General features: G+C 38.6%; 1 protein-coding gene across 4 annotated transcripts in view; it reads left to right on the top strand.

Moving 5' to 3' along the window:
- The window catches only part of MKLN1 (muskelin 1), a 354,266-nt gene that overhangs the window by 167,300 nt on the left and 162,272 nt on the right, over nt 1–24,694 (top strand). Inside the window, exon 1 of one of the 4 annotated variants that reach the window (XM_079932676.1) lies at nt 4,552–5,255. The exons of 1 other annotated variant lie outside the window; for it this stretch is intronic. In XM_079932676.1, the coding sequence (XP_079788802.1) occupies nt 5,158–5,255 (98 nt within the window). In that variant the 5' untranslated portion in view covers nt 4,552–5,157. Of the gene's footprint in view, nt 1–4,551; nt 5,256–10,348; nt 13,439–24,694 lie in introns of those variants that run through there. 2 more of the 4 variants (XM_079932673.1, XM_079932675.1) reach the window with 2 other exon arrangements.

Consider the following 24,694-nt stretch of genomic DNA (forward strand, 5'->3'; position numbering starts at 1 on the left):
CCCCAACCTCACGCTCTTCCCTCCCATGTATCTGGAGGGACAAAACAAAGATAACAAACAATTATTTAACCTTTCTGAGTCTTATTTTTCTCATTTGTGAAAAAGGGAATAATAATATTTCTCTCTCAGAGTTTTTGTGAGAGCTAAATGAGAACTTAGAGCAGATGAGCTAGGCCCTCTTCCTTCACTTGATCTTCAAAACCCCACTGTGAAGTAGACAGATTTTATTAAAACCACTTTACAGCTGTAGAAAATGAGACGCTGAGAAGTTAAGTGACTTTCCCAAGGTCTCATAGCTAGAAAAGTATCAGAACTGGGACTGCAAACAAGATTTTTGAGTATACTCTGGGTTTCTTTCCCTAGACTGTTCTGTACCCCTTGATTCCCTTCTGCAGAAGGCTGCCACAGATGGTTTCTTCTTTCTAGAGCTGCCATACCCAGAGCTACGCTGACTCTGCTGTTTAGAGGAAAACTGATTGGCCCAGGAATCCGTGCTTAAGCCAAAAAAAAAAAAAAAGCACTGATTGGTTATATATGAAGAAGGTCAAATGCCTATGAGGTGGTTTGATTTAAGTCTCTGACCAATATAGATCCCCATATCAGATGCTTGACAATCCACCTGGATATCTATTAGGTATCCCCTATATACCACACTGAAGTCGGAATTCTTGATTTCTTCTACCTCAAAACTGTTCTAACCCCAAATCTTCTCCTTTTAATAAAAGCATCACTAGCTACTCAGTGGTGCAAACACAAAACCCAAGAGTTATCCTTAATTCTTTCCGTTTCCTCCTGCCTTCCCTCCCTCATCAGCAAGTCTAGCTGACTTTACTTCCAAATACAGCCCAATTCAACCATTCCTCTCCATCTCCTTTTAGTACAAGCCACCATCATTTCTTGCCTGGCTTAACCTCCTGTAGAGTCTCATCCCTTCCACTCTTACCTCTCTGCAACCCATTTTCTGTTTTGCAGAGTGATCTTTACAAAATGTAAAATGGATCACGCTACTCCTTAGCTTGAATCCTCGCACAAGTCTCCCCTTCACATTTCCATGTCACGACTCCTTACCATGACTGTTAGGGCCCTACTTGTTCTGACTCCAGTCTCTCTCTTCATCACTACGCTCCCACCACACTCTCTTCTTTCTTTTCTTTAACAACCCCTTCCCTGCCTCAGGCCCATTGCACTTGCTTATTCTCTCTTCCCAGAATGTTTTTTGTCCAGCCTTTGCATGGTTGGCACTTTTTCACTGCACAGGCGCAAATATTACCTTCTTAGAGACACTTTCCTTTACCATCCAATATTACTCCAGTGTAGTCTCTTCCTAGCACCTAAAATGCACAGACTAAAATTATCTAGTTGACTTATTATATTTATTATATGTTGCCCTGCCAGAATGTAAGCTCCCTGAAAACAGGGCCCTTGTCTGGCTTTTCTGTTTGTCCCTGCCTCCCTAGCATCCAGAACAAGGCCTGGCATATCACAGCCTCTCAATAAATCTTTTATTGCAGGAAAAGATAGTGAATGGGGACAAACCGAATATAATCAGTTACTCTCTCTGGGAAGTGTTTACTATGAGAAGCATGTTGAGACATCATCAGAGAGTAAAAGACGGTTTCTTTTAGATGACAAGATAACTGGATTACTAGAGCTGTTGATCCCTGAAAAATGATGATCCATTGTCCAGTTCTCCATGAGGCCATCAATATAGTAATGTAGGGGAACTAGAGAGATTAAATGGCTGCTGACAATCTCCAGACCTTCCCCATGTATCCTTACAATAAACGCCACAGACGAACGCAATGCCCCAGAGGCAGTGGAGGTAAATGTGTACCTGTAGGAGATCTGAGGTACGGCAGACTCCTGAAGATTTTAAAATTTCTTTAGTCTTCTATTTTATCTTAACATTTATACAAATTTGGGGTTCAGTATCATAATATATCTACGAATTTAAAGCATTTGTATGTTAACATATCTATCTGTATTTATGTTAACATACGAATGCTTTAAATTATTTTACCATTTGTAAAATCTGTGCTGCAGGAAAGCCACGCTTTCCGGGGTCTTTACATTCTCTGTGGCAATCATACCTCAGGGATACATTTTTGTAGTCTGAGAAGTTCTGGCATTTTTTTTTCCTTTGCAACCCAAGTACTCTTTTAGCACAATTAATTCATTCTTCAGTAAATATTTATTGAACATCCACTATATGCAAGACACTCTAAAAGGACTAAGGATACAACTGTGAACAAGATATGCATGACTCCTACCTTCATGGGAGTTACAGTTTAGGGAGAGAGAATGAGAAAAAAAGAGGAAATAAAAATATATTGTGGGACTTCCCTGGTGGCACAGTGGTTAAGAATCTGCCTGCCAATGCAGGGGACACGGGTTTAAGCCCTGGTCTGGGAAGATCCCAAATGCTGCGGAGCAACTAAGCCCATGCACCACAACTACTGAGCCTGCGCTCTAGAGCCCACGAGCCACAACTACTGAGCCTGTGCTCTAGAGCCCGTGAGCCACAACCACTGAGCCTGTGCTCCAGAGCCCGCGAGCCACAACTACTGAGCCTGTGCTCTAGAGCCTGCGAGCCACAAATACTGAGTACGCGTGTTGCAGCTACTGAAGCCCATGCACCTAGAGCCCGTGTTCCGCAACAAGAGAAGCCACCGCGAGGAGAAGCCCACGCACCGCAACGAAGAATAGCCCCCAATGGCCGCAACTGGAGAAAGCCTGCACGCAGCAACAGACCCAATGCAGCCAAAAATAAATAAAATCTAAAAAAAAAAAAAAATTAAAAAACATATATTGTGATGTTTGCTAAGATAAGGAAGGAAACTCAGGGTGACAAAATGTAAAAAAAAAGGCACCTAACCCCGAAATAGGTGATGAGGACTGATTTTCCAGAATGAAATAATCTGAAAAACAAGCAGAAGTTAGCCAGGTGAAGAATGGGGGAGCGTATTCCTGGCTTGGTTTACACTAAGCCCTGGAGACCAGAGAGAGCACAGAATTTACAGGAGCCAATTCAGTGTGTTAGTTTAGCGTGCCTGGAGTAGGGAGTGCAGAGGAGAAAGAGAAGAGAAAAGCTAGAGAGGTAATCAAGGCAGGATATGAAAGGCCTATGCTAAGGACTTTCAGTGTTACCCAAAGGGAATAGAAAGTCACTGAAAGTCTGAGAGAGTCATCTTAGGAAGAACTGACATGTGTTTTTTTAAAAAAGATCACTCAGGGACCATAACTCTGTGTCTGGAAAAGAACAAGGACTCACTTACATTCGGGTAAGAGGTATAATTAGCAAATTTGGAGCCCCAAACTAATTGAACTGAGTCACCATCTTAATCTTTTCCCCTTAAAAGTATCTCTTTCCCCCCCAACTAACCACTAATCATCTTTGGAACTAATCAAGCTTCTCTGGCCTCTTCACTGTCTCTGGACTCCTAACTTCATTGCTGGGATTATAGCACTCCCTCAAGGAACAAATACTTTCCCAGTATGCTGCAACACACAAAGCACATGTGATTTTAAAGGCTAACATATTGTGACCTTTCTATTTGGCATTCTCCATCTGATATGCTAGTGGAGGCTACTACTAAGTTTTTCTCTGTGGAAACAGGAAGTCAGGAAAGGATTTGAGGAAGTTTGGGCAGGTTAATGATTATAATGGGAAAAGAATACAATTATAGTACTGAAGTGTTTCAACTCACTTGGTCATTCACTAAAAAACCCTTTGCTTGAGTTTTTCCGTTGGTCAGGTGGAGATGAAGATGCTGTGCAGGCTTCCAGGGGTAGAACCACTTAGACAGTGAGAGAAGGGTACTTTGGTAATGCAGTGGCTAAGCCAAGGAATAAACATGCACAACGCTGACCTACAGGTATTTGATGGGAACATTATCTAAAGCTGCCAGATATTTAGAGCAAGTGTTCATTTTTAGATAAGGAGCTGGTATGATGCCCATATAGCATTCAGAGCACATGGGCTGTTATTCCCTCTGTGGTCATTTTCTTGAAACTATCTTTTTTTTAAAAATAATATTCTTTTTTTAAACCCCACATTTGTTTATTTATTTATTTTTGGCTGTGTTGGGTCTTCGTTTCTGTGCGAGGGCTTTCTCTCGTTGTGGCAAGCGGGGGCCACTCTTCATCGCGGTGCGCAGGCCCCTCACTATCGCGGCCTTTCTTGTTGCGGAGCACAGGCTCCAGACGCGCAGGCTCAGTAGTTGTGGCTCACGGGCCTAGTTGCTCCGCGGCATGTGGGATCCTCCCAGACCAGGGCTCGAACCCGTGTGCCCTGCACTAGCAGGCAGACTCTCAACCACTGCGCCACCAGGGAAGCCTGAAACTCTCTGTCTCTTGCTCTTTCAGAATTTGGGGGCTAAATATCTGTCGGTTAAAAATAGGTAGATTTACCAGCTGTAAGAATGACGACACCCAGCTTCCCAACTCCTTTAGGATTTTTCTGGTCTGTGGGTGAATGTCATTACTGAGCAAACCAATCGCGCGAGATGGGTATGAGAGAGATCTCAACAAATGCTTACAACGAAGGGCATCCCAGACTGAAAACTGAACAGGATGAGAGGACACACAAGCATTTCCTTTTCCTGTCTCCATGTGACTCTGGAACGGTGGGGGTGGGGGGACACAAGACGTTTAAAACCAGGACAACTCCAGAAGGAAAGGCCATTAGCTATTCCACTGCAATTCCCTTCAATGCTGTTTCCTTACAGAATTTAGAAACTGGAGAGAGCAGTGGTTTCCAAAGTCTCAAAGGCGTCCCTTCTCCAACTTCTTCTCATTTTCCCTTCCTGTCCCATAACTACAATTTATTTTTTTCATAATGTTTTTGGCTTTCCCCTTACCTCAGCTTTCAAGAAAAGTCATTTGAGACATTCCTCTCCAAGCCCCACTGGAGAGCTCCTCAGATGCTCACACTCCAGTCCCAGTTTCCGCCAGTCAGTCTTTCAGGAGGGCTCAGCGGCGGAGACCCCCAGAGTGAATCGCCGACCCGCGCGCGACTTATCGCTTCACGCAGGGGTAACGACGCGAGACCGGGAGAGCTGACGGCCAGGAGGGCCGCGGCTCCTTTAAAAGCAGGCCCCGCCCCTCCCCCTCCCGGCGCGGCTGGCGGTCGGCGGCGGGCGCTACGGTGCTGACAAGATGGCGGCTGGCGGGGCTGTCTCTGCGACGCCCGAGTGCCGGCTTCTGCCCTACGCGCTACACAAGTGGAGCTCCTTCTCCTCCACCTACCTTCCTGAGTAAGTGCTTGGCCCTGGGCTCGGGCTGCCCTACTCCTCGGCGTAAGCACGGCTGGGCCAGGGGGGCTGTGGAGGGCAACCGCGTCGAGAGGCCCAGGCGGGGCCTGGTGAGGGGGACGCGCGGCCTCCGGAGTCTCAGTCCAGCTGCCGAGAGCGTTGCCCGCCCCCGCCTCCGGGAGGGGTAGGATCCAGAGTGCGAGATTCGGGTTTAAGGGCAAGGTGTGTGGCGGGGCCGAGGCGCGTAGGACAACGGGGAGCCAGGTGATGCGGCGGCCGGGTTTGGGGGTTGAGAAGGGCTTGGGGGCGGGCGGCTCATGAAGGTGGAGCAGGAGTTGGGGCTTTCGGGACCGGACGGCGGGCAAAATGGTGAGGATGTCTAAGGGCGTCCTAGGTGGTGGGAGACGGGGGACGGTTAAGTCGATTGCTGCCGGGACAAAGTGTAAAGCTGAGAAGAGTGACTGTTCCTGGGGGAGGGGGTGGTGGTCATTAAAAGCGATTAGGTCCAGGGGAGTGGTAAAAGTCACCGACGGCTGAAGAGTTGTGGAACCTATCTATGCAAGTGGGGAGACGTTGTAGGATTTGCGGAGGGTATCTTTTCCGGCTGGTAGTTCTGAAAAAGAGAGTGGGCAGGAGGGACATTACAGAGGAGTTCCTCTGTATGATGGCTCAGAGCATGGATTTACGTAGACCCAGACCAGTTTCCCAGCCCAGAAACTCAGATATAGACAGAAAAGTATGACTTTAATGAATTTGACTTCCAACACTCGTTTGGTCTGGATCCCCAGTTTAGGTGTTGAAAAGAGTTCCAGTGCGTTACAGAAAAACCGTGCGTTTTTCTGTAGCAGATTGCTTCTGAAATGCTGACAGTACTTTCATTCAGTATTTGCTTATGTCTGAGAGAAGGAGCAGATCGAACTCCGCTTTTGCATACTGATAGAGATGGCTTAGTAAAGTTTTAAGATCTGTGCAGACCCTGAAAAAAAGTGCTAGCTGTCCCCCGGACCGTCATTTTACAAGTCCAGGAATGATTTTATGAACAAAACAAGTTACAAATAATATATTTTTGTTACTGAACAAAGTGACTAGATATGTGACGCATACTCAAAAGTCTTCCACTTATATTTCAAAAAGTCTTCACATTTTCTCCAATTTGATTTCTCTGGTCAAATCAGTCAAATCTAAAATTGGAGCTGTGACTAGGAGAATCTAACTCTCTTGACTGCCGGCCCATTGTCCTATTCTCCAGGTCAAGGGTTGGCAATCAGGCCTTCAGTAGGATGTGGTTCAGTGAGGGGTGCCAGGTGACCTGTGACCTAATCTGGCCTGTGTGGCCTGTTGATGGCTGCTGTATGGCTGTGTCCCTGATTGATGCTGGCATCCAGCTTTTAATGTGAGAGTGAACCAGGTAAACATTCTAGCTCTCAGCTGGAGTTGAAATGTGGCCCTAGGTACTTGACTTCTGATTTTCAGGGCTTAACAAATTGAGTCTGAAGGTAATCAGAATTTTTCTATACCCAGGTTAGGATCACAGATAGTTGGGAACTGGAAGGGCATTGTTTGATCTAATAACTCTGGAGATATTTTCCTGGTCTTAAGTTAGACTACTTCCAGGGTTTCACTTCTTAAATTTCTGTCGTAGGGGTGAGACTTGGATATCACAAGTCCCAGCCGAGTTATGAATAAAAAAGAAAAAGTACATTTCAAGCAGGAAATGATTTAGTGGGATGGCGACTTTACTTTTTTTTTTTAACATCTTTATCGGAATATAATTGCTTTACAATGTTGTGTTAGTTTCTGCTGTATAACAAACTGAATCAGCTATATGTATACATGTATCCCCATATCTCCTCCCTCTTGCGTCTCCCTCCCACCCTCCCTATCCCACCCCTCTAGGTGGTCACAAAGCACCGAACTGATCTCCCTGTGCTATGTGGCTGCTTCCCACTAGCTATCTATTTTACATTTGGTAGTGTATATGTGTCAGTGCTACTCTCTCACTTCGTCCCAGCTTACTCTTCCGCCTCCCAGTGTCCTCCATTGACAGATGAATGGATAAAGAAGATGTGGCACATATATACAGTGGAATATTACTTGGCCATAAAAAGAAACGAAATTGAGTTATTTGTAGTGAGGTGGATGGACCTAGAGTCTGTCATACAGAGTGGAGTAAGTCAGAAAGAGAAAAACAAATACCATATGCTAACACATATATATGGAATCTAAAAAAAAAAAAAAGGGGTCTGATGAACATAGGGGCAGGACAGGAATAAAGAGACAGCTTTACTTTGACTTATGTCTCATTATCCTGGCGCTAGATTTGAAGTGGGCAGCATTCTAGTTTTGGAGTTAGAAGGCAGCCATTTGAAATAGGAGAAATCTGTTGTTACGGTTTTCTCAAATATATTTGTAAACTAGCATTTAGTGCATATTTAACTCTCAAACACTTTCATATACAGTGTTTTTAGTCTTTATAATATTCTGTTGACTTATCCAGTATAGTTTTTATTTTAAAGCACTAAACTATTATAATAGAGGAGTAATCTGAACTTTTTCTTTGAAGGAGTATAGTTGAGTATTATGGAGCTTGAGTTTGAGAGTTTTGTGTCTGCTGGATTGGTGTGTGCCATGCCTGGACTTCTAATTGCAAGTAAGGATGGCACTGAACTTCTATTAGCAAGTGAGGATGTTATAACTTTGTATAATAGGAAGTGTGAGAAAGGGATTGACTTTACTTACTTTTGCCCTAAAATCCTAACAGCAATTGCTCTATCTTTACTGGCAGTGACAGTCATGTTAAAGTACTTTTTTTTTTTTTTTTTTTTAATTTATTTTTGGCTGCATTTGGCTCTTTGTTGCTGCGCGCGGGCTTTCTCTAGTTGAGCCGAGCGGGGGCTATGCTTCTTTGCGGTGCGCGGGCTTCTCATTGCGGTGGCTTCTCTTGCTGTGGAGCACAGGCTTTAGGCATGCGGGCTTCAGTAGTTGTGGCACAAGGGCCTAGTTGCTCACAGCATGTGGGATCTTCCAGGACCAGGGATCAAACCAGTGTCCCCAGCATTGGCAGGCGGATTCTTAACCACTGCGCCACCAGGGAAGTCCTTAAAGTACTTCATAAACAGGTGTAATTTTAAATAAAGCCTTTTGTTGAAATTGTCTACAGAATAGCAAATATTTATTGATTACAAGTCACTGATCAAGGCATTTTGAGGGGATAATAATAAAGCAGTAACAACAATGGGAAACATTTATAATGTGCCTTCCATTTGCTAGGCTCTCTTATGAACACTTAAGTGTATTATCTCATTTAATTCTCAAAACAATTATATGAGTAATCTTCATTTTCCAGCTGAAGAGACAGGGAGATGTTAAAACTTGCCTCAGGTCACACTGCTGGATGGAATCAGGATTTGAACCCAGGTAGTCTGACTCCAGATTCTGTGGTCTTAACTGTAGAGCTGATCTGCTTCTGCACAAAGGTGGAGACAAGAATTCAGAGATTTGAAAGAGTTCTTGTGTTAAAGACACTTACATTTTAGTTGTGAAAGACATGAAGTCATGAAAAAAAGAAAAATTCGGATCTCTATTTTTTTCTCCTGCAGACTTAAAAAACATTTTCCTTCTCTCAAAGTCAGAAAAGAACATTTTCCCTTCTAACCCTTTTAGATTTATTTGGACTTTAAAAATGTTAAAGCAGATCAAGTTATAGATAACACATTTCTATTTTGAAACTAATGAAGTGGCCTTTTATTTTTCAGTGTGGTTAAAAAAGTTTGCTTGTATTTTACTTTTTTCTGAAGTTTACAATTAATTTGGGAATTAAGAGAGATGTGTCTATGTAAATGATGATTAATTCTTAGAATTACATGCAGTCTTATATGAAAAATATTTTTTAAACTGCTAATCTCTATACTCAAATATTTATTGCTCTAGCTAATAGTGATACTAACTACAATTTATGGAGCACCTACTGTGTGCAAGATGATTTTTGTATATAGTTTTACCTAATCCTTACAACAAACCTACAAGATAGGTATTGTATCTATTTTGTATACGAGGAAACTGAGGTCCATATAGGTTAAGTAACTTACCCAAGGTCATTTAGTTTTCAGGAGGCTTGGCAAGTTCTCGGACTTAAAAACTCTTGCGTGTGCCTCTAGTAACAACCACCGCTTGAGTACCTTCTATTTGTCAGGCGCTATGCTTAGGACTTAGATTGTGTTCTTTTGATTTCATATTTATAAAAACTCTGTGATAAATATTATCATTCACTTTTACAGCTAGGGAAACTGAGGTTCAGAGAGGTAAGTTAAATTGTCCAGGTCTAAGAGTTGAAAGAGTAGGAGATAGGACTCTGATCTTGGACCTCCTGACTTCTGTTATCAAAGAAGAATATTGCTGCTTCAGTATTTTACACGGCTGTAATATGTTCCTAATTGGGAATACAGATAAAAAGTGCTATAAGGTGAGAATGGAGAGAGGGAAAGATATTTAGATATATTTTATCTCGACCTTTAAGGTTTTAATGTATTAATATAAAAATTGGGAGGACCTTTGAAAGTATATTTACACATTAGGTAATTTTATTGTTGTAGAATGATCCTTCTTTTGTTTACATGTTAGTGAAAGACTTCATTAGTTTAGATAGTAAAATTGGATGCATTTTTAAGTGTTTACCTTTTTCCTGTTAGTCTACTTTATTACTTAAAATCAGACATTAATTAAAACTGTACCTTTGTGAATATGTGATTCATGGTTCAGAGTAAAAGTGATATAATTTGACAAGTAGGTTAGGAGGTGAACCTATTTCAACTATTGTAAAATTCCACATTTAAAAGTGAATATATATTTTTTCTAATTGCCAAAAAAACCCCACCCTAAGTTACTTGAGGAATATTTGCAAAATATAGACCCACAGAAGCAAAATTTAAATTACCCTTAATCCCACCACCAAAAGATAACTAATCAGCCTGTGATATATATCATTCCAGATATTCTGTTGTGTCTATATCTATTTTCCAATTTGATATTGTCCTGTTTGCTGTTCTGTATTCTTTTTCCTTCTTAATATATGATAAATATTTCCTCATGTTATTAAATATTTTTCTATATTATCATTTGTTCTGGATACATTATAATCCATATAATGATTTTATGGCATTTTATTTAATCGGCCCCCTATTTTGGGACATTTAGTCTTTCTGGGTTTGTTTTGTTTTTGCTGTTCTTCGGCCATTAGAACAACATGGAGTAAAAGTGATATAATTTGACAAGTATACTAATGTCTCATTAGTAATGAGACATTCTGCCTTACACAAACAAATCTTGAACTCATTTATGATGAGTTCTAAGATGCTGAATTGTTGGATTAAAGGTATCAATTTATTTTCCTACTGTCTGTGTAGGGAACTCTGTTTCTATGTACCCTGGGTTTACTTTGGTATTATCCTTAGTAATTCGGGATTAAGAATGTGGTTTTGGTCAGATAGGTCCTTAGAGATGTCTGGAGAGTGCTTACATAATTCAAAAGTGACATTGTTCCTTATCATTTCTTTTCCTCCCCCCCCCATTTTAGATTTTAAATGGATTTTTATTTTATTAATCACATACATTTGAAAAATAGAACACATTTGTGAGATTTATTATTTATTTGGTGTATAGACAGTGATTACTATGCATATGAATTAGAGGATTTTTACAATCCCAAAGACATCTGAAACCCAGAAGTTGTGAGTCACTAGTTTCACTAGTTGGAGGTATTCAATGCCCTGGAGACTGGAGACTGTCATTCTGTTTCTTTCCTTCCCTTTTTTCCCTTTCCCTAAACTAAGGTTAGTACTGGCCTGGCTTGGGAACCTTACTGGCCAGTGAAAGTTCTAAGACTGATATTTTCAGTCTGATGATATTAGAACTTTAGGAAAATAAAGATACCCGGGATAGAGGAAGAGCTTGAGGTGGGTCTAGGACTAGAGATTGAATCTGTGGAGCTGGCTCCTAGGATTGGATCTTTGTGAACTTTACCAAGTTATGATTCTTCTCTGAGTATTATCACTTTCCTTCTGTGTAGAAATACTTTTTATCTTGATCATATGTTGGGAGGTTTAGTATTATGTTTAATTTTTCTTTTTCTTCTTTTTTTTTTTTTGGAAGATAGGCAGATAGCTCTATTTGCATTAACTTTCTTTGAGACTGATACAGGGACTGTGTGATGTTCTGCCATTGATAAGATGCATTTCAGCTGTTTGTGGTGATCTGACTTTGCTACATATCAGTCATTCAGAAGTCATCTTTGGAATTATGAGAGATTTTCTAGATTTTAATTTTAGAGATGTAGCTATTAGCACCTAAGAATGGTTTTCTTTGTATTTACTCTGTTTGGGATTTCTGGCACCTCTCGAATTTATAGCATGACTCCCATCAGTTCTGAAAAAATTTTGATAGTCTTCAAATATTCTTTCTACACCCTTCTTTTTCTTCCTTCCTCTCTGACTTCAATTAAATCCATTCTCTACCTTTTGTCCTGTCCCATATGTCCTTTATGCTTTTTTCTGTCTTTTTTTATCATTTTTTTTCTCTCCTTATTTCATTCTGGATAGGCTTTACTTGCCTGTGTTCCAGTTCACTGATTCCCTATTCTGGTATGTCCAGTCAGCTTTTAATCCCATCTTTTTTATTCTTGGGTTCAACTATTTTTTAGTGCTAGACTTTTCATTTGATTTTCTCTCTCTCTTTTTAAAAATAGATTCTAATTCTCTAGTGAAAATCTCCACATTGTGACATCAATCAAGCTGCTAATAAAAAGTCTGTGTCTGAAAACTGCAATATCTGGATCTCTTGTAGGTCTATTTCTCTTGTCTTTTATCACACATTTTATCTTGGTGTGTCTGGTAATAATAATTATTATTATTATCACTATTACCATTATTTTGGGGAGTAACTTTTTCTGAATACCACACATTATATTTAGAATTTTAGATACAATTACAAATTACAGTTAGTTGCCTAATGTTGTAGCATTTCTCTAGAGAGGATTCACCCATCTTCTGGCAGGCAGATAAAATAGAGGCAGATCACCTCAATAGTCAGGAACTGAGCTGACTTGAGGCCGAGTTTTGGGTTTTGTGAACGTCTAGTTTGCACAACTTTGGTAGCCCAGGGAACCCAACTGAGAGACTAGGTGTTTCTAGGGCCTCTCCTATTTTTGCCTTTCCAGCAGCATGAGACTCCTAAAAGGAGGAGCTCCTTGCTTTCAGTTGCTTACTGCTGGCTTTTTAGCCTCTTGCTTTTTGCAGTTTAAGAATCGACAGATGCTTTAAGAGGAAAATCAGTATGCAGTGTCAGGTTTGTTCTTCTGTACCTACCTTTTCTATAGGATCTTAAACCCTCAGGTCTTGGATGTCATGGCAAGACCCAGTTACCAAGTTTTGTCCCGCTACCCCCTTGAAATTGCCAAAAGCTCTGCTGACTTTTCTGACCTTTAGTAGCTTTTTTTTCCTGGCTTCTCAGCTCCTTTCCTGTGCCATTAAAGAAATAGGTGGAACGTCCTGAGAGGGAAAGCTGCCCAGAATGTGGGGCTCCCTTTAACAAGTTCTTTGGCATCTCAAATCCTTACTGCCTCAGAAAGTCTCTGATACCTTAAGAACTTTTTTTTTCTATTTTAAACAGCTTTTCTAGTTGTAAGAGGTAATGTGTTGGTCTGCTGCAGGCTATTCTGTCAAATTGCAGAAAACGCAGAAATCTTTCTGTGTTTAGTTCTTATGAAATAGACTTATATTTTCTAGGCTTATGAATTCCTCATGGTTATGTTAATGTACTATCCTAACACTTGGGCCCCAGATTTTTTTGCACAGTGTTTTCCTTCATTTTGCCTTTTGACACCTTAACTGCTTATTCCTAATATCTGATGGGAAAAATTAGGGACTATGAATAACATTATTTGTTAGCAATTGTTTTAAATACTAACTGACTAAAATTTGATTTATTCTTGGTTTTATTGATGATTCATAATTCTCTTTTGAGACTTGTTTATGAGGTCCAGAAATTGAGAGTTTTATCTTTGTCATAGTATATAGTTATTTTCCCTTCCTATAATGTGATTTTTATATTATTTACCTTTTTTTTTTTTTTAGAACTTGCATGGGAATATTTATGTGAAGGCATTGTTCAGAAGGAAGATACTTGGGTGTAATGTAAATTTTTTGGTTTGTAAATACTGTTAGTATTTAATACTTTTTAAATATCCTTATATTTCTTCAATATGACTGGTATTTATTATAGTTATCACCTATGTACTTGTTAAGGCATGTTGTTTTGTATAAATAGAAATGTTAAGTTATTTTAAGCATCCTTGAGTATGTCCCCTTTCCCCTTCCTCTCATTGTCCCCTTTCTTCCCTTTTGATCTAAGTAGTTTGATCAGAAGAGTCCTAAAACCTAATTCCTACTTATTCTTCAGCTATCAGCTAGAATGTCACTCACAGCAAAGTCTGACTTACCCCTGTCCCACCAAAGAAGTCTGGCACCCCTTCCCCACCCCTACAGTTAAATGCTTTCATACAAATATATACCCTTCTCATATATCACTTTATATAGTTTATAATTATGAATTTATTTGTATAATTGTTTGCTTAATAGCTGTCCCCCCCAGCTAGACCACAAGCTCCATAAGGACTATGAAAATTTCCCCCCTCATCATTGTAGTCCAGCATAGTGTTTATTAAATGCATACATGAGTTAATTAAGCATTTAGACTACTTTTCTTCTTTTAATAGAGTTTTGTTTTTGGGTTAGATGGAGTCATATACTGGCCATGTTAAAAATATTAAAATATTTAGTTTTAATAATAAGTTTTAAATCCGTGCTATAAACTTTCATGGTTTTCATAGTTTTTAGCAATTTCAGAGAATATTTTAAGTGAAATTGGTTATCTTGGGGTGGGGATATTGCATTTGGAAGAACTTGGAAGAGAAAGCTTCTTATCTATCTTGCTATTTTAAAAAGTTTTTATTATTAAGGTTATTTATATTATTATGGGCAGTTTTTCTAATGAGACCTCGAGAACTTTAAAGCTTAGTTTATTACAGAATCTGATTTGGCTAATAGCTTTTAATAGTTTTAGAGTATATTGCCAATATTTTGATTAATTTTAGGATAAGGATCATTTCCTCCAATTAAATATAAGTATTTAATAGAAAATAGGAAAAGTAATATAAAAAGTTAGTTGACTTTTTAACATAGTAATGTTTTTGGTTTGGTAATTTGCATCCCATGCATTCAGCTACTTAAAAAGTGTAGTTCAGTGGTTTTTAGTATGTTCATGGATATGTGCAACCATCACTGCAGTCAATTTTAGAACGTTTTCATAATCTCAAAAAGAAACTATACCCTTTGTTATGATCTGCTTACTTTCTTATCCCTGAGCAACCACTGATTTACTTTCTGTCTCTATAGATTCTGGACATTTCGTATAAATGAAGTCATAGAATATGTAATCTTTGTGATTGGCTCCTTTCATTTAGCATAGTGTTTTTAAGGTTATTTATGTTGTAGCATTTAGCAATACTACATCCTTTTTATGGCAGGTAATATTCTATTATATGGGTATACCACATTTTTACCCATTCATTAGTAGATGGGCATCTAGGTTGTATCCCCTTTTTTGGCTGCTGTAAACATTTGTGTACAAGTTTTTTGTGTGGTTATATGTTTTCATATCTTTTGGGTAAATGCCTAGGAGTGGAATTTCTGGGTCATATAGTAATTCTATGTTTAACTGTTTAAGGAACTGTCAGGCTGTTCTTGGTTGATTCCCCCCCCCCGCCTCTGTTATTGAGGTAGTATCAAACTGATTAGTGCATATGAATTGAAGCCCTGTAAGGAAAGTGACCACCTGGAATTAGATAGCAAATCACTTGACTTCAAGTCTTTTACTTCGAGAACTTTCTGTGACAGTTGAGCTAGTCTTTTATCTTCTTTTATTTTTGTTCAGAATGCATGTATATGGACTGGCTCCATGTCTTCATCTTTTAAGTTATTTACCTGCCTATCAGTGTACATACTTACATGGAGACATACATACATTCATGCATACTTTGGTAAGTAGTTCATGGTGGGGATGTTAGTTGAAAGTTGGTATATTTTTTTCTAAAATTTATATAGTTAACATGTGAAGTATTGACTGGAAGATATTTATGAAACTTGTTTATGAATTCTTTCCTTAAACAAACTGACGCATAGATTTTAAAAGAGCTGAAAATAACTTCAAGTATGACAGAATAGTTTCTTCTAGGATTTAGAATTTTAGATGATTAGAAAATTCACATATCTAGGTCTGAAAGTTTAAGTCTTGACATCTATCATCTCCATTTTCTACAACCTAAAATGCTACTATGGGTGACAGGTTAAAGAAAACTTTGTTTTTTATTTTTATTGCTACATTGTGGTATTTGAGTCACAATTATGGCTTTTCACATTTTTGGCTATCTGTGCCATAAACAAATTATTGGGTGCCTCTAACTCCTGAATAATAGCCAAGCCTATTTGAAGTTATGAGAGAGAATTTCTGGTGATGAACTATCTGTACCTATAATAGGACAATAGAAGGTAGGAAAAGCTAAGTTCAGGTGAGTGATAAAAGCAGTAAATGCTACAGAAATTAGAGGTGAGATTCAGAGAATGGAACTTCTGCTGTTGGCATGGGCTTGAGGAGAGACTTCTTGGAAGAGGTAAATGAGCTATGATTTCCTTTGTGTACAGATCTAATTTATTTCACCGTTCTTCGTGTTTCTTGAACGCAGGAATTTATCTTTACCCTTGTGCATATTCAACAACTATTTGGGAAATTGGGTTAACATTTGGCATTTGTTGAGTTAGTGAGCATATCAGAACCAGGAAGATGCTTGGAGGTAGACTTTTCCCAGACAGTATACAGGGCAGTTGATACAGGCTGGATCATTGGTCAGGTACTTCTTCCTTATATATTATATATGTGGACTGATGTCCCTGCCCATATTTCTCTCCAGAATCACCAGTTTGTAGTACTTTAAGTAAATCTTTTTCTTTTTATTCAGGTTTGTTTCATACATACAGTTACAAAAGATACTGTTTACTGAAGGTGGCTTGGCTGATGGTGTTCCAAAGTCACTTGCTATATTCTATTCCCCTCTGAACAGCTAACAGTTATCCTACCCATTATTTGACAGTGAACTCCTCCCCTCTATTTATTTATACTTTATGATTTTGCATATTAGGAGAAATAAGCATTAACTTATCAATGTACATTTAGGAGATTTGCCGCTCCCTATTGCAGAAATTTAAGTGTAATGAAAACAGGACTCTTTGAATTTTATTTTATTCTTTTGAGGAAATTTAGTAAGATATTATGAATTTTTTACGGTATTCTAACCTGCTTTTCCAGTGCATTTAGGGCAGTGATTATGTTTATATTTATCCAAAATGTGATGCATGAATTGCAAATTAATCCTCTAGCAAGTATCTAATACTATTGATAGAAATGTTACTATTGCCATTAGATTTACTAGATTTAGTAGAACAATGTTTTTGAGATGTCCTTGAATTATGATGGGCTATTAGGCTGCTATTAAAGAGTAAGTTTTAGGGCTTCATTGGTGGCGCAGTGGTTGAGAGTCCGCCTGCCGATGCAGGGGACACGGGTTCGTGCCCTGGTACGGGAAGATCCCACATGCTGTGGAGCGGGTAGGCCCGTGAGCCATGGCCGCTGAGCCTGGGCGTCCGGAGCCTGTGCTCTGCAACGAGAGAGGCCACAACAGTGAGAGGCCCGCGTACCGCAAGAAAAAAAAAAAAGTAAGTTTTAGAATATTTTTTAATTATGTAGAGGAAATCTTCCAGATATAATAGCATGTAAAAGACCCACAGATAAAAAAAACACAATGCCTTATTAAATGGGTTGCTCTGATTTACCTTTAAACACACACACCCACCCCCTTTTGTATGCTTATGCATATAGAAAAAACTGCAAAGAAATTTACTAAAGTCTTAACAGTGATTATCTTTGGGATGTAGTAATTGTGTTGATTTCTATTTTTTAATGGCTTTTCTCTGGACATTGCCCAAAGTTTTAAATTTTATTTTATTTTAACAAATTAATACATTTAAACAACAACAAAAAAAGTAGAGGTTGTGTGTGAGTGCATGTGATTTGCTTGTTCGTTTATAAACACAAATTAAAGGATCTTAACCCCATGTTAGTGAGTTTGAATTTTATTTTTTGGAAAGTGAGGAGCCATCAAATAATTTTAAGTGGAAAAGTGATGTGACTAAAGTCAGTGGTTTAAAATTTAAAAATTTAAACACTCTTGATAAACAACAAGGTCCTACTGTATAGCACAGGGAACTATATTCAGTATCCTGTGATAAACCATAATGGAAGAGAATATGAAAAAGAATATATATATGTATAACTGAGTTACTTTACAGCAGAAATTAAACACAACATTGTAAATCAACTATACTTCAATTAAACTAAAAATTTTTTTTAACATTCTTTTTCTTTTTCTTTTTTTTTTTTTTTTTTTGCGGTACGCGGGCCTCTCACTGTTGTGGCCTCTCCCGTTGCGGAGCACAGGCTCCGGACGCGCCGGCTCAGCGGCCATGGCTCACGGGCCCAGCCGCTCCGCGGCATGTGGGATCTTCCCGGACCGGGACACGAACCTGTGTCCCCTGCATCGGCAGGCAGACTCTCAACCACTGCGCCACCAGGGGAGCCCTTTTTAAACATTCTTAAGAGCCAATAATTTCCATTTTTAGTATTTAATTTTGAGCAGCAGTCTTCACATTGGGGCATGCTTACCCCAGGGAGTTCATGTACACTTTCCAAGGGATACATAGGTAAAAATAGTTTTAAAGGATTCGATTTCCTGATCTATTGTTATTGTATATTCTCTCTTAAAAATTGATCAGCCTGAGAACTTGCCTGTGGTTTAGGCCCTTGCTACTCAAAAGTGTGGCCCACTCACCAGCAGGAATGCCTTTACTAGTTGCTTGTTAGAAATGCAGAATCTCAGACCCACCCCAGACCTACTGAGTCATAATCTGCATTTTTAACAAGAACTCCAGGTGATTTGCCTGCACTTTGAAGACTTCTAGCTGTCCCATATCCTATTTCATGATTGCAAAAGAGGCATGCCTCTCATCTATTCCATGGAGTGTAAAAATCTTCAGAGTGCCAAAGGACTGTTACAGAAGTTGGTATTGAAATTGAGAAAGTGAATGACTGGAAAAACAAAAATCCTCTTGTAAAATAGGTGGCTCTCAAGTTCTTTTTTATTTATTTTTTTGGCCACACCACACGGCATGTGGGATCCCAGTTCCCCAACCAGGGATTGAGCCTGTGCCTCTTGCATTGGAAGCACGGAGTATTAACCACTGGACCACCAGGAGTGTCCTCAATTCTTTCTTTTTAAAGGAAACAGAAGGAAGACGTAATCAACTTGTCTGTTGGTAGATCATAAAAAGTAATTTTTAATGATAGCTCATTATGTGATTTTTTTTTTTTTTTTTTTTGCGGTACGCGGGCCTCTCACTGTTGTGGTCTCTCCCGTTGCGGAGCACAGGCTCCAATGCGCAGGCTCAGCGGCCATGGCTCACCGGCCCAGCCGCTCCCGGCATGTGGGATCTTCCCAGACCGGGGCACAAACCCGTGTCCCCTGCATCGGCAGGCGGACTGTCAATCACTGTGCCACCACGGAAGCCCTATTGATTTTTTGACGTATAATTCAGAAGGTAGTCAAAAAATAAATAGTACTAGCAGAAATTCCTTCTGTTCCCATGTATTTGTATAAGCAAGGTTTTCAATGCATACATCTATAAAAACAGATATAGACTTGATGCTGAATCTCATTTTTATTCTAACAGTGATATTCATCTGTATATACATGAAATAATTGTAAAAAACAGAAAAAATCCTGCCCATATCTTTGAGAATCACTATTAATACCATTTTGCTCCATATTTAATCATTATCTGTCGAAGTGCATAATATGTTTATATTGTTTTGGTCAATAGTGTACTTCTAATAGCATCCAAAAGAAATTTTTTAACTTTCTTGATCAAAGCCAAAAAAGTTTAATTTATACTTTTTTCCAGAGAGGTCATATAGAGTGAAATATAAAAGACCCTGCAGCATAAAAGAATTACTACATTAGTTAAAATTCTGTAGGGAAAGTTTAAGGAAAAGCAAGAATAATATAAATTTTTGACTGTATGGGAAGAAGCTGTACTTTTAAAAAATAGATGATGTTTTTATTCTGTTGGTACTGTTGAAAGAACAAACATAATAGCTTTATTTAAAATGACAATATTTAGAGTACACCGGAAAATACAAGTTTTATAATCATTATAAGCTATGAAAAATTTTGCTTGCCAACTTAAAAATGGTAAGAATATGCATAGATTTTCAATATTATTTTAGGGAATATTTGAGCAAAAAAGCTTGAGTACCATTAACTGACAGCAGTAGATCCCAATCTTGTTTGCACATTCAAATTAGTTGGGGAGCTTTAAAAAATCCTGAGGCCCCCAGGTCATAAAACAATCTATTCTTTTGGGCCTAGGCCCAAGATACTAGACTTACGATGAAGCTCCCACAAAAATGGTAATTTTTCTATAGTTATGTACATACACATCTGTTTTTTTTCAGTAATTACATACATACACATAGCAAGTGATCTGAAATCTAGAACAAAAGGAAAAAGATAAGGAAAATAGTTAAAATTTGAGACGTGGAGGTTAGCCTTGATCCAGAAGGTCCACTTGCTCATTTTCACAACACATGGCTTAGTGAGAAAGTGATGGTTTTTAATCAGGATGCAGGACTTGGTAAGTGGGACTCAGGCTGGATTTCAGCTTTTCCTCCTCAGTGGGATCTTGTGCAAAGTACAACGTGATACAGCAGCCCAGCACCTCTACCTAATAAGTCTAGAAAGATACCAGAAGAAATAGAGAAGAAATTAAAAAAAAGAAAAGAAAAAATTTCTGCGCTCAAGAAGGGTTCAAGTCATTCATTAGTTTGAAAAGGCCTACTAAATGTGAAGAGACTAAAAAAAGTACCCATAAGTAATATACATTCTGATGTAGGAACTTGGTGCTAGAGAAGCTGCTTGCATGCATACATCAGCTGGGCTTTGGGGGAGCTGTGTATACTCTAGGAGTAGGATGCTAGAGAAGCATCTGTACTGTAGAAACTGAGAGCTGGAGAAAGCTACATGTGCTGAGGGAGTCTTTTGGGCAAGGATACCTGAACTAGGAAACAAAAACACCCCTCAGTTCATGAGGGAGGAAGCAAAGACACCCACTGTGTCCTGAGATGACTCTCCTGCCCCCACTCTACTGACAAAACTTAACGTTGTGCCAGCTGACCAAGGAAAAATACTTAAAGAGCCCATATCCATTTCCAAGAAAAGGCAAAAAGGATGAGTTTAGAAGTGAGAGTGAGTAAATCCATAATTGGCACACCTATACTTCTGCTTTTGATACGATCTTTTAACTGTTGTTTTCAGCATTTCCTTTATTTTTAAGCTAGCTGCGTCTACTTAGTGTCTTAAGTTTTCTTCATTTAGATTACCTTATGATGCCCATTATTGTTTCGGTTGAATTAATGTTACTAGTAGACTTTTGTATTTTCATTTTCCATTCTTATAAAATAATAGGAGAAACACAGTAAAATATTTGAAAGATTGTAAAAATGGACACTGAACTATAAAGATGGCAGTGCTTTGGAAACAAATGCTGGCTGGCATACGGGGCATGTCGGCATGCGTTATATCGGCTGGCACAATAGCTTGAACTATTGGTTGGATCAACTGATGAGCATTCTGAATTTGATAAAGGAAAGACAGAGCTCTGAGCATATAAGATACAAAAGTGTGGGTCATCTGAAAATTAAATAAGGAAAGTTGATTATCACTTGTAATAAACTTGTTTTCAAAGTTAATACCACCAAACTGCTCACATTCCATATAATAATTTTATAAAGTCAGAACAGCATTCTAATTCAAATTCTGTGCTACAGTGGTCTGTAATGAGACTTGCCATATGACGTCTTACTAATCCTTGAGGAAAGCATAAAAACCAGTCAGTTCTGAACCTTGTTCAGTTATTAATTATGTTATAGTTGTTAATTTATTTGTGAATTTTACATGAACAGACATACGTAGAACTGAATTTTTAAAAGACTGGCATACAATTACAGCAGTATTAATCAGTGACATACTTCGAAAAGTTCTAGAGATACAGAGATGTCAGGAGAAATTTTACTCTAAAGTTGGCACAAAAACAAGGTAGGCAAGTTTTTGTGGAGGGTGGTATCCATTGTAGTAATATTTGGCCTATAATATTTTTGAATTTTTTAATAGTTTTAAGATTAGTGTAAAATATTTAAAAAATATTTTTATAAAGCTCAGATCCTGTAGAGTCTCTCTGAGGAACAGAGTTTGAAAAATGCTTTGCCATAGGACTTAGGCCTTGGTCAAAGTTAACCTGTTATGAGGATAAGGGGAGAATTCTCACAAAATGAAGTTTTGGATTAGTTAATATTGGTTTGACCTCTCACCATTAGTACAGTTTAAATCACTACATTAAGCTGGGGGGGAAGTTAGATCTGGTACAAAGGAAAACATGAAGAAAATTGAAATAGTGTAGTATAGAGAGAACAGTGAACAAGGACAGGAGATTGGGGCTCTAATCCCAGTTCTGTCATCAATTAATTGCTATTTTTGGATCAGTCATTAGCTTCTCTAGCCTTTTATTTATTTTCATACAAACCAAGAGGATCAGATGCTTAAGGTCTTTTTTTGCACAGGATAGCATGGAGTATTACAGAATAGTTTTTAAAAATGAATGACACATGAAGTGACTCAAATTAAACTAAATTGTTGCCCAGCAAAGATACTTTGAGGACTTCATTTATCAGAAGATGATAGTGATTATTTCCATAAAATTATTTACATATAAATGAAACCTTTGAAGGTGCTTGCAAACAGTTTGATATCTTACATCTTTCTGATTCCTTTGTGGGTATATTGTTATTTTGTCTGAGATTTGAAGAGTGTGCATATTAAGCAGCAGTAAACCTTTCCCAGATCATGTCCAACTTTAATAGTCTTTGCATTAGGTAGAAAGGGGCCGTTCTTAGTCTTGAAATGTATTCTGAAGGTGCTAATGTTTAATTTCAGAAACGATTGATGAGTCAGCCTTCTCAGATATTCAGCAAATGAGAACTATTTTTATATGAATGTCTCAGCAAATTTTTTTGTTTTGGGGGGGTGGGTGCAGACACCAAACCACATTTGCTAGCTTTCCAAGTTGATTTTTGGCCAGTGAGAGTTCCCTAGTTTACCATTCTTCCATATAGGAATGTTTGTTTATTTCATTCCCGTTCTCTTTTCCCCCATGGTTGCCGCAGTTCTTTGTGTAGAGCGTGTATGTAGGTATATGTTCCCTATGTGCTTTGAGTCCTTAGAGGTAACTACTATAGTCTCAGACATTTTCAAGTGCTTGGTAATAATAAGCAGAGTAGAGTTTTTCTCTGAGTGATGGTAAGCAGATGGCCTACCATTTACTAGATCATTGACATCCTATAATTCTCAACAATGACTCTTCAAAGTGTAGTGTAGGTATTAATTTATAAATGCACACTAAGGCCAATAAGAGTGTAATAGCTTAATCAAGGTCATTTATGAAGTAAGCATTAGAACTGAGTTTAAAATCCACATCTTTATAAATTCAGTCATATTCTCTACATGACTGGAGCATATTAACAATGTGAGACAATTTTAGATCTCATTTAGACTTAATATAAATTTGTTGTCAATGAAAGTGAAATTATTATATGTCCAGGTTATACTTAGTGCTATAAAATTGATCTGTTGTCATTTTCTCCATCTTTTTATCTGTTAAAATGGGAGAGATCATTTTAGATTAGTTTTTTCTCTTATACTTTAGATCCTGTTCTCATTTTGTTCATTCAGTTAACTCTTCTTTCCTATATTATCAACCACTCAGTTCCTACCCCTGCCCATAATTAAGTGTCCATCAGACCAACTTTCACCAATCTTTTAAAAACTTTGTGTTAACCCCACGTCTCCCATTTATCTGCTTCTCTACACAGCTAAACTCCAAAGAGTTGGATATATTTGCTGTCACGGCTACCTCATTCATTCTTTCAAAAAACCTTTTTTTTTTTTTGCGGTACACCGGCCTCTCACTGTTGTGGCCTCTCCCTTTGCGGAGCACAGGCTCCAGACACGCAGGCTCAGCGGCCATGGCTCACGGGCCTAGCCGCTCCGCGGCATGTGGGATCTTCCCGGACTGGGGCACGAACCCGTGTCCCCTGCATCGGCAGGCAGACTCTCAACCACTGCGCCACCAGGGAAGCCCTCAAAAAACCTTTCAATGAACATTTCCCCAGCATACCCAGCAGTAGAGAAAAGCGAATTCTAATGTTCCCACCTTCAACAATTACCAACATTTTGCTTGCCTTTTTTTTTTTCTTCAGTCTCTTTCCACCACCTCTTTTTCTTTCTTCTGGTGTATTTTATGATAAATATGTTATGTCATTTAATTCTTAAATATTTTGGTATGCATTAAAAAGAGGACATTATGTTAGTTATTGATTGCTCCCTCACAAAGTACTGCAAACTTAGCAGCTTCGAACAATACATTTATTATTTCATAGTTTATAGGGTCAAGATTTCAGTAATAGCTTAGATGAACCCTCTGCTTCAGGTTTCTTATATGGCTCCTAAGTCAAAGTGTTGACCTGGGTTGGGGTTTCATCTGTTATCTTGAGTGGGGAAGAATCTGTTTCCAAGTTTATGTGATTATTGGCAGAATTCATTTTCTTGAAAACAGTTGGCCAGAGGCTGCCTCTTTTCATTGCCATGTGGGCCTCCACAAAGTGGTGTTTTGCTTCATCAAAGCCAGCAAGGGAGAGAGTAGGAAGAGTATGCTAACAGATGAAAGTCACAGTTTTCTGTAGCCTAGTCCCAGAAATGATATCCCATTACTTTTGCTGCATATTCTGTTGGTTAGAAGCAAGTTACTAGGGATTACACAAGGGCATGGAATACCAGGAGGTAGGGGTCATTTGGGGCCATCTTTGAATTTCCCTGATAGAGACAATTTTTCTTAGAACCACAATGCCTTTATTTTACCTAACACATTTAGCAATAGTTCTTTAGTAATACCTAATACCTAGTCCATTTTCAGTTTTCTCTGTTAAAAAAATGACTTCTTATAGTTTATCTGAATCAGGATCCACTCATTGTATTTTTTGTTGTAGCCCTTTAAAATTATTTTCATCAAGAATAGTCTTAACTATTCTTACTATTCTCCAACAGTTTTTCTTTCATCCATTGATTTGTTGAAGAAACCAGGTCGTTTGTTCTGAAGAGGCTCCCACATTCTGGA

The sequence above is a fragment of the Stenella coeruleoalba genome (genome assembly GCF_951394435.1).
Source record: "Stenella coeruleoalba genome assembly, chromosome: 9".
Classification (NCBI taxonomy): Eukaryota; Metazoa; Chordata; class Mammalia; order Artiodactyla; family Delphinidae; genus Stenella; species Stenella coeruleoalba.